The 12742-nt window shown below is 47.9% G+C and overlaps 1 protein-coding gene across 1 annotated transcript in view; it reads left to right on the top strand.

Annotated features, from left to right (window-relative positions):
* The window catches only part of SND1 (staphylococcal nuclease and tudor domain containing 1), a 433640-nt gene that overhangs the window by 282797 nt on the left and 138101 nt on the right, over window positions 1-12742 (top strand). The window contains exon 15 of the mRNA XM_056118385.1: window positions 6787-6928. Within this exon, the coding sequence (XP_055974360.1) occupies window positions 6787-6928 (142 nt within the window). The remainder of the gene's footprint in view (window positions 1-6786; window positions 6929-12742) is intronic.

Genomic DNA, 12742 nt, shown 5'->3' with positions numbered 1-12742 from the left:
TAGCCCTGAGATTTTAAAAAGTGCCACATTCGAGGCTCTTTCAGGGTCAGGAGAATGAGACCCATAATGGTTACTGGTTTTTGGCATATTGAATACACCACGGGGAGTTTGCCAGACTCTGCCGTGTGGGCAGAATACTTTTGGTAGCCTGCCAGGTTCTCCAGAGTAAGAACTAGTTGATAAGTTGTCACACGGCTGTGAATGCGGCCGCACACTTCCAGGAGCAGGGTTTTAATTCAAATCCTATGTAGAAAAATACTTCCTCTGTATCTGGGCCAAGAAGCTACCCAAGTACTGACAGGGAGTTTCCTCCTTCCCATGTAGTGAAAATGGCATCTCTTGACGCTGTCCTTGCCTTGAACTTTCCCTCTTGCTTGGAAACATGGCTTGACCATGCCACCCATCTTCCCTTAGTACCTGGTAAAGGAACAAAGTCAGGGACGGAAATGGTAGTTTCTGACCACTTGAGGGGCCGCTGCTCCAAAAGCCAGCCTCCCCCCATCTCAGGGCTCCTGCCCAGCTCCATGTACCTTACCTGCGCCTACTCATGTGCCCTTGATTCAGGCTCCAGGAGTGAAACCCCCAGTCTGCAACCTGGTCTCTCCTACACTCAGGCCTGGAGGCAGCTCCGGTGAGCCGTGGTGCCAATCAAGAACAACCTGTGAGAAACTGTAACCCACAGACAGCACTTGCCAGGAGGACATGATTGATGGCTAAGTTACAGGGCCTTTCCCCATTTCCTGGTAATTTCCGTTGCTTGCCAGTCAGTATTTATTTATTTTCTGGAGTTCTCTCCCTTTCACTTCCACCTCACTGGCGCTCTCCTCCCAACTCCGGTTCACCTCACCAGAAGGCTGGTTTTAAGTGCCTTGTGGGAATATAGGGGCTGGAGGGCATTCTCAAGTGTCTCCCCCCAGGACCCTGTTTATTTATGCAGCTGGAGAGTCTCTAGCTGCACAACAGCTTCCTCACAGAGACTCAAACTCATTCTGTGAATTAAAATGTCACTTGGGGCCAGATAGAGCCTTGACAGTGGAATAGAGAAAGAGAATGGAGAGATAAGGAACGATGGCCCCTTTCATTAAGATAGATAGAGTTTTTCTTCCCTTCTCATTTTTTTTCTGTTTTCTCGGGGGGGGGGGGGGGGTTGTTTGTTTGTTTTGGGGTCACACCCAGCAGTGCTCAGAGCTTCCTCCTGGTTCTGGACTCAGGGGATCATATGAGCATATGAGATACCGGGGATGGAACCCACATCACCCTGCAAGGCAAGCACCCTGCTCATTACCCTGTACTGTTTCCCCGGGCCTCGGGTTGATAGAGTTAAGATTTGTCTCCCCTGGAAGTGCAGAGGAGTGCAGAGTTCTGAAAAGGTTGGATTATCACAAATGTCCTGAAAATGAGAGGATGTGCTTGCTTCATATCCTTAGTCTGGATCTCTCCCTCTTCTCTTTTAGGCTGTTTCTGCCCTCTTCTACATACTTCAATGCTAAGATTCACTGGAGCCACATAACACAGCGTTGGGGCCACATGTGGCACAGCCACACAACATAGCTCCAGGCCAGTGCTGAGTCCCAGGGCTGAGCTCTCTCCTGAGCCGGGCTGTATCTCCACAAGCATCCCCATGTTTGATGGGCCTCTTCTGAGTTCAGCTTCTCGAGTGCTAGTGGAGTGCCCCCGTGGTACCATAATAAGCTCTGTGTGTATTTGTTTTTTTTTCGTTCTTTTTCCTATGATGTTAATCAAAGAGTGATTGTGATGATGAGAACTAATTAGTGAGCTTCATTATTAACAGTTCCCATTGGAGACTTGCACATGGTAATCCTGAGTGGTTAATTGTTAACTAATAGGTTTAGTCGCATTCTCGTTTCCCTGTTGCTGCCTTGTGTGCTGTGCTGTTTGCCTCCCCGATGCCGTCCAAACCACATCAACACCTAACTCTCTGTAAGGAAGTCAGAGCATTAACTCAGCTAGCATGGAAGATGAACTGACAGACTGTTCCAGATCCCTCAGGCCTGCAATTTGTGACCATTCTACTATTTTACAGCCTGGCTAGGTCATACTTTCTCAAATTCCTGTCCTGGGCTACCAGATAAAGACTTTTCCCCTTTTCTCCCTGCCATCTGCCACCAACTCTCGGTCTCTCAGACTTGGTAGTTCATTATGCTGTGTTGCCAGTGTGTTTCTTGCCCAGGAAGCACTGGGCGGAGACAAGTTGCCATCCTTATAGGCATTGATGGATGTCCCATGTTTGGAAGAGATCTGTCCTGACAGGTCAGAAGTGGGGCAGACTGGGGCAGAGTGGGAGCAGGTGATTAAGATGCTCCGGTTCTTCTCCAGAAGATCCACCCAGCCTTTCCTTCGGGGTCATCCAAAACCCTGTTCTACAAGTCTGAAGTATAGATATTAACATCCTTTAAAATGAAGTCACCCTCGGCACATTTATTGCATCATTACTTTCTCAATTTCAAGGAGCATTGAGGAGGCAGAAACATTCCTTAAAGAGATGCCAGCCACAATAGTAGGTTTCAGTGTAGCCACTGCAACCTTAAATGAGTTTTTTCTAAGAATACAGGAAAACTCTGTGTGGTTTATCTGGGAGCACAGGTAATGTGAAAATCACCAGTGGAACAGACGTCTCTGCTCTCTTCAGAAATACAGTTGCTGCTTGATTATTTACACCAGTGGAGGAGAATATTGGTACAGACAACAGAAAACTATAGTTAATTTGTCTACTTGGATTCTCAGAACCTCAAGCCAATAGAGAGCCAGAAAACTACAGAAAATTGATTCACAGCTCATATGTAACTTAGCCACAGCATCAACTGCCTGAAAATGCATCTCTGTCTAAGCAGAAATATTTGACTTAATAGTGTTGCCTTGAAATTAGCATTCGCTGTCATGAGTCTCAGTGTTCGCACTGTAGCTTTGAAACTTTTCATCTTCATTTCAGAAAACTACATCTGGAGTCAAATTTTTCTAAAGAAATCTTTAATTTTACTAAATCTCAGTAGGTCTTGCTCTAGGATTATTGGAGGAGAACTTAAAATGTCATGTAAATGACATCCTTTGAACTTTATCATTTTACTTTCTGTCCTTATGATCCACATGGCATCTCCAGTTCCTCAGGAGAATCTAAACTAGTCTCTATTACACTCTTGCTCATAATAATCATTTTTCTGTGCTTTCTTATTGCTGTAACCCGAGAAATGCGTTAAAGAGATTAAACCATGCCGCTCTGCTTGCTCAAACTCTCTGAAAAACAAAATGTTTGAGCACGTTTAGGCAGTTTCCATAATAATACAATCAAAATCCTGAAAATAAATTCCATAGCCAAATTAACAGGAAATGATGGTTTTTATGGCTGCATCATCTGCGGGAACTTGTCAGTCTGCCATACCAGACTCTTTATTTGAACCCCTGAAACAAACGCTAAAGATTTCAGGAGTGTTCTTACAGAATAGAAACCTGCTGAGCAAATGGCATTGTTGAGAGGACGGGGACAGACAGACCCATTCCTTGCCTGTGACGGAGGATTGAAAGAGCTGTCATTTTGGGGTGATTACATTCAACTTGGTTGAATACGTAAGAATTTTAGGGGGTCAGAGAGCTCATGGTCAGTATAGACTCTCTCCCTTAAACTTGGCTGACCCAGGATTCCATACCACATACGGTCCCTCCAGCTTTCCCAGGAGTAATCTCTGAACCCGGAGCCAGGAGAATGCAAGCCTTGGGCACTGCTGGATATGCCTACCCCGATTCCCCCCCCCCCCCCCCCCAAAGAAGAAAGACTCATAACTCTACTCCTCCCCTCATCTGGCCAGTTTGGGTGAAATTTCCATCTTTCTCCAGAAGTGACTAGAGCTTGGTTGCCTTCAGCAGAAGTGGAGCTCCATGGCTTATCCTGCAGTTTCATCTCTGGAAATAAACACAACCTGTTCTGGGAGGCTTTTCAGATCTGCTTTCCTGTCTTTAGTTGTCATTGTTGGCTTTCACTTTTAATCTTTGTCATAATCAGAGGCATGTCCCATTTTTCCTTTTCTTTTTTAATTTGGTTTTGTTTTGTTTTGAACCTTTACTGAGAAAAACACATATATAATATTGAGCTCAAGCATGTGCGACTGGATCACTGGGACAACAATAAGGAAGAGGCGGGGACAACGGGGAGGGGGTAATGCAGGTAACCGCCAGCACCAAGATTTTCTCAGATATACCAGATCACGTTGGGAGCTGATGACGGGTTGGTAAGCTTAAGACTCAGTCTCCTCCTCGCTCAGCAGCATGTCAAGGATTCCACGGCCGATGGGCAACAGACGTCCTGATTCCAGGCACCACAGGGTCCCCTCCTTGACCTCCATCTCCAGCAGCATGGGGTGCCTCTTCAGCAGAAACTCCTCATGGTCTCATGCCCCTCAGCCAACCTTGACAGAACTCAGGTGGTCTGCTGCCTGCCAAAGTGTCGTCTGCTTCACCTGGGTATCATATATGCCGCAAAGTTCGCGCTGAACTCCACATGGTGGATGCGTGCCTCTTGGGCCTATAGGCGCCAGGGGACGCCTGCATCACTCCCCCTACTCCCCCCAGCACATGAGCACTAAGCGGGCTGTGGGTGAGCATCTTCATCCCTCTCCACTTGACACTCAAGTCCTGTTTCATTGACTGCCTTCCCTTGTGTAATTTGTGACATAGTGCTGTTGTGGTTTTGAACCAAGAGTCAGGAACAGCTGTTGATTTTTATCCGGGAGACACCCCCACCCCTTCACTTAGGATCTCAGACTATGTCCCCTTCCTTTTTTAATAATTTGTAACCACTTAACAAAGTGTGTGGGGCAGGGGTGGGGACGGTTACTACAAATTCCTTTGTAGTAGGAACATTAAAGACATCCCTGCTGAGTGCCCTCCCCAGATAAAAACATCTAAAAGTTAATGATGAGCTAAAAGGCTGCTTCTGGAAAATATGAATTACCGCCGGCTTTCTTGGGGGAAAAACGTCTTCTCTTCAGAGACATGAAGTTGCTTCATGATTTGCAATAATCAATTTGATAATTGTTGTTGACTTACTGGCTCCACTCATGAATAATGTCCCAGATTTAGACTAGGATGGCAAAAGGATTTTAATCAGGTAGTGCTTTCTTCCCCATGGAGCATTTGTCTTGCTTGACTGTTTTGGACTCCAGCCAGCTGTCAGAAAGGCACCCCCACTGTATGTGTGTAGTAGAATGTGTGTTGCTTAAGTGTTCACTGGGGGAGTTTCCAACCCACTGAAGCTCATTGCTCCTTTACCTTTTACCAATGGAACGTTAGCAACCCCGAGAATGGATGACTGTCTCTCCTTTTCTCTGTGAATCTGTTTGAAGGAAAGGATGAATATCATTACTATAAATATTGTTTTCATCCCAACCTACCTCACTGCTTCTGAATGAGAGGAGCCCCTTTGGCTGCTCTGAGAACTCAAATACTTGATGGCTTGTTAAATTTTCATTATCTAATGTGCATTAATTTAGATACAATAGCTCTGTTGCTAGGAGCAGAGGTAGAAGGGAGAGCTTGGCAGAGTGCAGGGCATCAGTGCAGGGTGCTGCTCTTGCTCCGGGGGTGGTTTCTGTCCTGCTGGATGGCCACACTCCTTGGAAACCCTGGCGCTCAGCTGCTGTGGCCCAGCACATGCCTTGCGATGTATAGGTACATGCTTGCTCCATCATCCACCTAACTAGCTTGAGATCACAAGGTTCCCAGGCCTCTGTGCTTCCCTGTGGCTGAGCGCACCAAGTGGCCGGGATCTGATTCTCCGGAGGGTAGGATGCATGCTATGTGTGTTGAAGTGGGAGGGATGGGGGTAGTGTTGACAGTGCTGTTCCGTTTTGAATAGTACCATGGCGGTAATTATTTGCACTGACAGGATGTAGTTGGGATTTGTCCCCGTGGAGCCCATCCTGCTGTTGGAGATTTCTCCGACTAGGACCCAGAGAACAGCCCCTGTTGCCCTCATCCTGCAGAAGCACGGACCTCCAGGTCTCACTCCTGCTCAGAGCCAGCCAATCTAGCTGCAGGTGGAAGATGAACCACATAGGATATCCTAGGAAGGGACTTCAGAGGCTTCGCCAGATTTACTTCTTTACTTATTTATTTAAGGTTGAGGGCCACACTTAGTGGTGCTCAGGGCTCCCTCCTGCTCTGTGCTGAAAACTCCTGGCAGTGCTGGGGGACTTATGCTGGGGATCAAACCAGAGTCAGCTGTGTGCAATACAAACTCCTTAACCTCTGGTCCATATACTTTTTTAAAGTTTTCATTGTTTAAGGGGTCATCCCTGCAGTGCTCAGAAAGTAATGGGGTGGTAGCAATTGAACCCAGTTTCTCACTTATGCAAACCATATGCTCTACCACCAAAGCTCATGTTCCCAGCCCTTCAGTTCTTGTTTAATGAAAATTAAATGTTTCATAAACCTCTGACAGATTTGCCTTCTCTCCTCAGTTTTATGTTATGAGGAAACAACTTCTTTCTCCTGTTCCTGAGAAGAGAAAATTTCCATTTGAAAGCATATTCCTAACTTGTATGTCTAGAGTGCTCAGTAAAGACTCAAGAGAACATTCTAGAAACTACCATTTCTGTCATGAAAATTGCACGGGCAACTTGTCTATTCCAGAGTTTCCAAAATATTTAATTTTGTACAATTCTTTGTCCTAACTTGCCGGGATCTACCTGATTCTCTTTGCCCTAGACCACAGAAAAAAGAATGTTTGCTGGGATTCCATTACTTGACTAGTGATTCTTGTCTTTTCTCTTCCAGGATACTCAAAAAGCAAAGCAGTTCCTGCCCTTCCTCCAGCGGGCAGGCCGCTCTGAAGCTGTGGTGGAGTACGTCTTCAGTGGTTCTCGCCTCAAACTGTATTTGCCAAAGGAAACTTGCCTTATCACCTTCTTGCTTGCAGGTAGGTCCGTTGTGTTGTATTGTTACTCTGAGCATTCTTCGTGAAGCTCAGAAGTCATCCCCAGATGTCTTACGCCTCCCTTGCACCCAGGGACTTCACTGCTGCCGGATCCTGTACAGTTTGTCACTGAGACAGGAACACAGCAGCCGAGCCCCAGCCCTTCTCCCTGTTGCTCATGTCCACCAACTAGAAGACATAGAATTTTAAAATATTTCTTAACTGGTTCATTTGATTTAGGGTACCTTATTTCTTTTTGGTTTATTTGGTTTGGGGGGGCAAGAGGTTTCACAATGCTGCTCGGGTTCTCTCATGGCAGTGCTTGGGGAACTAGGTAGTACAGGAACCAACCCTGGAACTTGAACTGTCATGCAGAGTCGCTCTGTCAGGTTGTCTCGGAGTAGAGACAGCCGAGATTAGCTTAGGGCCTGAGCCACTGAGGTCGCACCTGCGGGGAAGTATTGGGGCTGGTGTTCTCACAAGGGGCATTTCGGGAATGAGCCTGCGGGCCCTCATGTGTTAGCCACGGGCTGGCTGCAGAGGAGCTGAGACACCTTGCCCTTGGCACTCCCCAGGAATACCGTTTGTCTCTCTTTTATTCTTTTCAAATGTCATTAGGATCCGAATCCTTTATGAAAGGCCAGACTTGACATGCCCTTCACAGGCTCCTGCCTCGGTAGTATTTCTTTGTTGCACCAAGGTTGACGCGCTCGGGCAAACCTTTCTTTGCTGACTAAATGCACTGCTGTCTGGGCCACGGTTCTGGTATCTCCCCAGCCAGGAAGACTGTATGAACTGTGCTCCTGGAGCAGTTTGCATTTATGCATTCAAGAAGCAAACTGCTTCATTTCTTTCCCGCTGGCAAATAATAAAGTTATTTATTTCCAGTCAGCGCTTCACAGAGACAGTGATCTTTGAGCACAAGTGTCATTTTCCTTCAGCGCCCCACCCCCCACCCCCACCCCAACCCACACCACCATTCAGTCACTCACAAAGGACAGAGTGAGCGAATGTGGGTTTTCCTCCCCATGCTCATCCTCTCCTGCGGCCATCCTCTTGCCTCAGCGCTTGAGCTCTGTTCCTGAGCAGAATTTGCCATGGGAGGCCTGCTTGCTGTCCCTTTCCAGATGGCCTCAGCCTTCTTTTCCTGGAAGGCACAGATAATTTCTTCTCTGGATAAGGGGCTCCCTCAGGCCCCAACTTAATGGATTGTTACGTGAGCGAAATCAGTCCGTGCACACGCGAGCGTGGCGCACCCGGCTGCTGGGCCGGCCCTGGCTGGCGAGGCACTCCTGAAGCGGTGGTACGCGCTGAAGTGCTCACTGGGCTTTCTGAAGGAACACAGCAAGCCCACACTTCCTGGAGGTCACGGGTGTGTGTGTGTGTGTGTGTGTGTGTGTGTGTATGCGTGTGTGTATGTGTGTGTACACGCAAGTGCGTGTGTGCTGCCCTTTTCCACGTTCTGAAGCATTTAGAATTCTTGCCTGAGTGTATAAGGAATTCACTCAATCTATCCTTTGCTCACTGTCTGCAAAACAAAAGCTTCCTTTTGGCAGCAGAGAGCTTTATCCCAGAGGTGCAAAGAGAGAAACAGAACTATTCTCTCTGGGAAATTTGGCCACAGAACTCTAATAGGGGAAAGAAAACACTGACGAGCTAGCTTCTGATCTCCAGAGTCCCTGCCCCAGCTGGCTCCGAGCCGAGAGCTCGTTTGGCCAGAGTTCTCCTGCAGGAGACCTTCTGACTGCAACGTGTTTAGACACAGCAGTCTCGGCACTCGGCTCAGCCGCGGCCGGTTCCTCTGTGTACCTGGCATTACTCTAAGCCTAGCAATTCAGAAGGCATTGCCTGAGTTCACTTACATTTAGAAAGATAGATTACAGAACCAAATACATGATCAAAATGTAAGCTTTTACATTTTCCTCCTGCCTTCCTCTATGTGGGCAGCGTGTGCATTTTCTAGTTTCTTTAGAAACCTGCAAGGATTAGGCCACTAAAAGGCATGAAGAAAACAGACTGTGATATGAATCATGCCTCTTGGACGGGTGACTGCGGGGAGGTTGTTTCTTCAAGCCTCAGTTTACACACCAGTTCACTAGAGAGAGTCTTTTCGCAGGATTATTGTGAGGGGTTGATGAGATAAGGGAAGTACTCAGGGCAGGAGAAATGGTACAGGGGGTGCGGCGCTTGCCTCGTACTTGGCTAATCAGAGGGATCCAAGCGGATCCCTGGCAGCCTCTCTGATTATCCATGGAGTATGTATGGTCCATAAAACTAAAAAGAAATTGCGGGGGAGAAAGATTTCCACAAGAGCCATTCCACTGATAATGGAAAGAAATCAAATAAAGGAGTTGGTCCAGCCTCCTCCTGACTGTCAGTGAATTCACGGAAAGAGAAATTTGTTGAGACTCTGCTCTGGGGAGCTCTGTTGTCCCAAAACCTGGTTTAAAGGTCATAGACACAGGCAGACGTGATCCTAAGTGTTGGGAAGCTCTACAGCCGAGGTTCCCCCCGTTAACGTAGCCTGTCTCCCCCTTCTCAGAAAAAGAATCATGCAGCACCCCTAGAGATCTGTCTCCTTTAAGCAAATAGAGAGTGATGTCCTTGTGCCACCCAGCGCCCTCCTATGTTGCACCACAGGGCACGACCTTGCCTGAGATCATTCACACACCTGCACCCATGGGGCAGTACTGCCCACTTTGGGAAACACTAGAGGGAGAATAGACAAGGAAACTGCAGGGCTGGGCACCAGGCAAAACAGTAAATTTACTTCCAAGACTTGGAAGGAGCTAAAGAAGAAGGAGTGATTGGTTTGTTTAGGTGGAGAGCATGCCTCCCTCCCTGAGGCTCTGAAGGCTAAGCAGTGAGTGCTTTGAAGAACAAACAGGTCTGCAGTGTAGTTGGGGAGAAGCATTCTAGGTTGAGGTCTCATGTATAGGGATAGAATTTTCAGAGACGCCAGGCAACTATGAACCCGTGAGTATTGATGAAGCATAAAGAGCAAACACAAGGGGAATGCACACCGCAACCAGTTTATTCCGTAGAACAGACTGTGAACCTTCCCTTGCTGCAGATTCATAAGCAGATTCATAATTCCTGTCCTGTGCTTAGCAGTTCATTCATGGACGTAGTAGAGTGCTAGGGAAACAGTTAACAGGCAAGAGGAACGGAGTCATGGCATGGAGAACAAGCAAGACTGGCTGAGTGTGGAGGTGGAAGACGGTCACTCGGGAAATGACTGGATTGGAAATGATGTTTAGTGTAGGAGAGAGAGAGTGTAAAGCATCTCACAAGTTGAGTGACTGGGCAGACTGATGTCCGTGGGATGAGGCAACAGTGAAGGAGGAGAAACAGGCATTAGGAACCAACCTGGTCTGTTGGGAACATAGAATATTCGAACCATCTATGGAAGTGTCCAGGAGGAGCAGAGTTGCTGGACAAATCATCCAAGTGGCGGAGTCTTCTTTGCATATAGGCACCAGCTGAAATAGCTTCAGTGTCTAGAGGGTTGTTTAGGAGAAATAAACACTCTAGAAAATTCCAGCCTCTGAGGAGATGCCTAAGGATTCATACAGGACCTAGACGACATGGCAAATAGATGAGAAGGGAAATCTCAGGAGTCTTCTGGAAGCCAAGGGAAATTAGAATTTCAAAGAGTCAGTAATGTCAGGTTTTATCGGAAAGATACAGTGTTTAGTTTAAAACTATAAAATGTGGGCTGGAGCCAGAGTTCTTGCCTTGCACCGCCTAACCAGGTTTGATTCCCAGCACCCCGCATGTTCCCCCAGGCCCCACCAGGAGTGATCTCTGAGCACAGAGCCAGGAGTAAGCCCTGAGCATCACTGGGTGGGCATGCCCCCCCCCACACACACACACAAACACAAAACAACTACACAATGATTTTATACAAGTAACTGCTAGTAAACCATGATTGACATTTTGTCAGTACTGTTTCATTAGATTTGATTCTGCTAAAGGCTGATTATAGACTAATGGGAAGTAAATATGGAAAATAAGAAACAGTTTAAAAATAAGATCACGTTTCCTAGTATGAAACAGAATGGGAACATATTCCAGGGGCCAAAGAGATAGAACAGGGGTTAAGGCAGCTGATTCTGGTTTATCTGTGCCACTGCATAATCCTTTGAGCACAGGAACCTGGTGTTGCCCTTGGTTTAGCCTCTGAGCACTTGCTCGGGGGTACTCCTGGCTCTGCACCCAAGGATCACTCCTGGCGGTGCACAGGAGACCATATGGGATGCCAGGGATTGAACCCAGGTTGGCTGAGTACAAGGCAAACGCCCATTCCCACTGTACTATCGCTCCAGCTTCAAGGAGGTCAACATCTTGAGTACTTTTGTGACTATAATTCTATTTGAGACTGGAGCAGAAGGTGCCCATATGTAGTTGCAAAAGCCATTCGATATACTTGTTGCTTTCTAACTATCAATTATAGAATATGGAGCTCAACAAAATTCTCTTGGCCAATGAGGATAGCAAAAAAGATAGGGTGAGAAAATCCCACCACAGGGGCCGCGAGAAGCACTGCCTGACTGTGAAGAGTAAGGAACTAAGAAAGCATGCGGCGGAAATGAGTAATAGGAACAGTGGCCAAGAGGAGCTGGATTGTCTGGGGTGGATGGAGTCCATGGGGGCCGGGGGGGGGGGGGGCGGGGTGGGTTCCCCTACGGCCTCTGGGCTGCCCAGACCAGGGAGGTTTCCTATGGCCTCTGGACCACTAAGACCAGATGCAGAACCAAGAGTTTGAACCCAGACACAAAACTCAGGTAGCAGGCTGTTCACTGGACAGTGACCCTCAGTCACAGCTTTGCACTGTCGCTCATGTGCCCACTGCCAAGAGAGGGAGCACAGGCTGTGATTCTCAGGGGTTGGTCGAAATGGCTCAGCTGTCCCTCTGGTGCTCCTCTCATTAATCCCAGCGTTTTGGAGAGCCCTCAACCTTAAGATGGAGTGGATGCTTTCCATTTATACATGGTGCTTTTTTTTGGGGGGGGGGGTGCAGACGGCCCCACAGCTTGCAGGGAGTGGCATTTGGCCGGAGCCAGCTGGCCTCTGTCACTTGGTTCCTGCACTCCTGTCTGTGGAAGGATTGCTCGGTCAGATGGCAGAGCAGGTGGGGCGGGGCAGCCGCAGCTCGGGGGGTCAGTGCCTCCTGGAAGCTCCGCCCTTAGTCCTCTGAGCACCGGACATTGGTTGGGGCACCTGCTACTGTGCCCTGAGACTCTTCAGGGCCTTCGTCCTGCCCAGTCATCCCTTGTCTTGAGCTCATAGGGAACCCCACAAAAGTATCTTCGTCCTCATTAAATAGTAAGTCCCCAGCATTTTCTTCCATAGAAACCAACAATTTCTTCCATTTCACCCACAGCCTTTCTGCTTACGTTCATTTCCCGTGTGTGTGTGTGTGTGTGTGTGTGTGTGTGTGTGTGTATGTGTATGTGTGTGTGTGTGTGTGTGTGTGTGAGAGAGAGAGAGAGAGAGATGCTGCACGTTATATCTAAAGAGATACTGACACACATGGGTGCAAAAGGGTAACCCTTTGCCAAGTTTCCATCAAATGGCACTAGTGGGGTTCCAGGATTTGGGCTTACTGCTGTGGACTTTCTATTTCTTTTATTATCGGATCAGCAGTGAGGTGGGTGATGATGTCTCCCGTGAGTTGCTCATGAGAACGGGGGGGGGGGGTGGGGGGGGGGTGGGGGCAATTTCCAACTGACTCCTCCCACTGGGCCTGATGGTCCTGTGCTAGGAGCAGGGGAAGTGATTTGATCCCAACAGTGCCAGCACATGCCCTGGCCC

This window comes from Sorex fumeus, unplaced genomic scaffold (assembly GCF_029834395.1).
Source record: "Sorex fumeus unplaced genomic scaffold, SorFum_2.1 ptg000037l, whole genome shotgun sequence".
NCBI classification, from domain to species: Eukaryota; Metazoa; Chordata; class Mammalia; order Eulipotyphla; family Soricidae; genus Sorex; species Sorex fumeus.
This window is presented reverse-complemented; position numbering and strand designations above follow the sequence as displayed.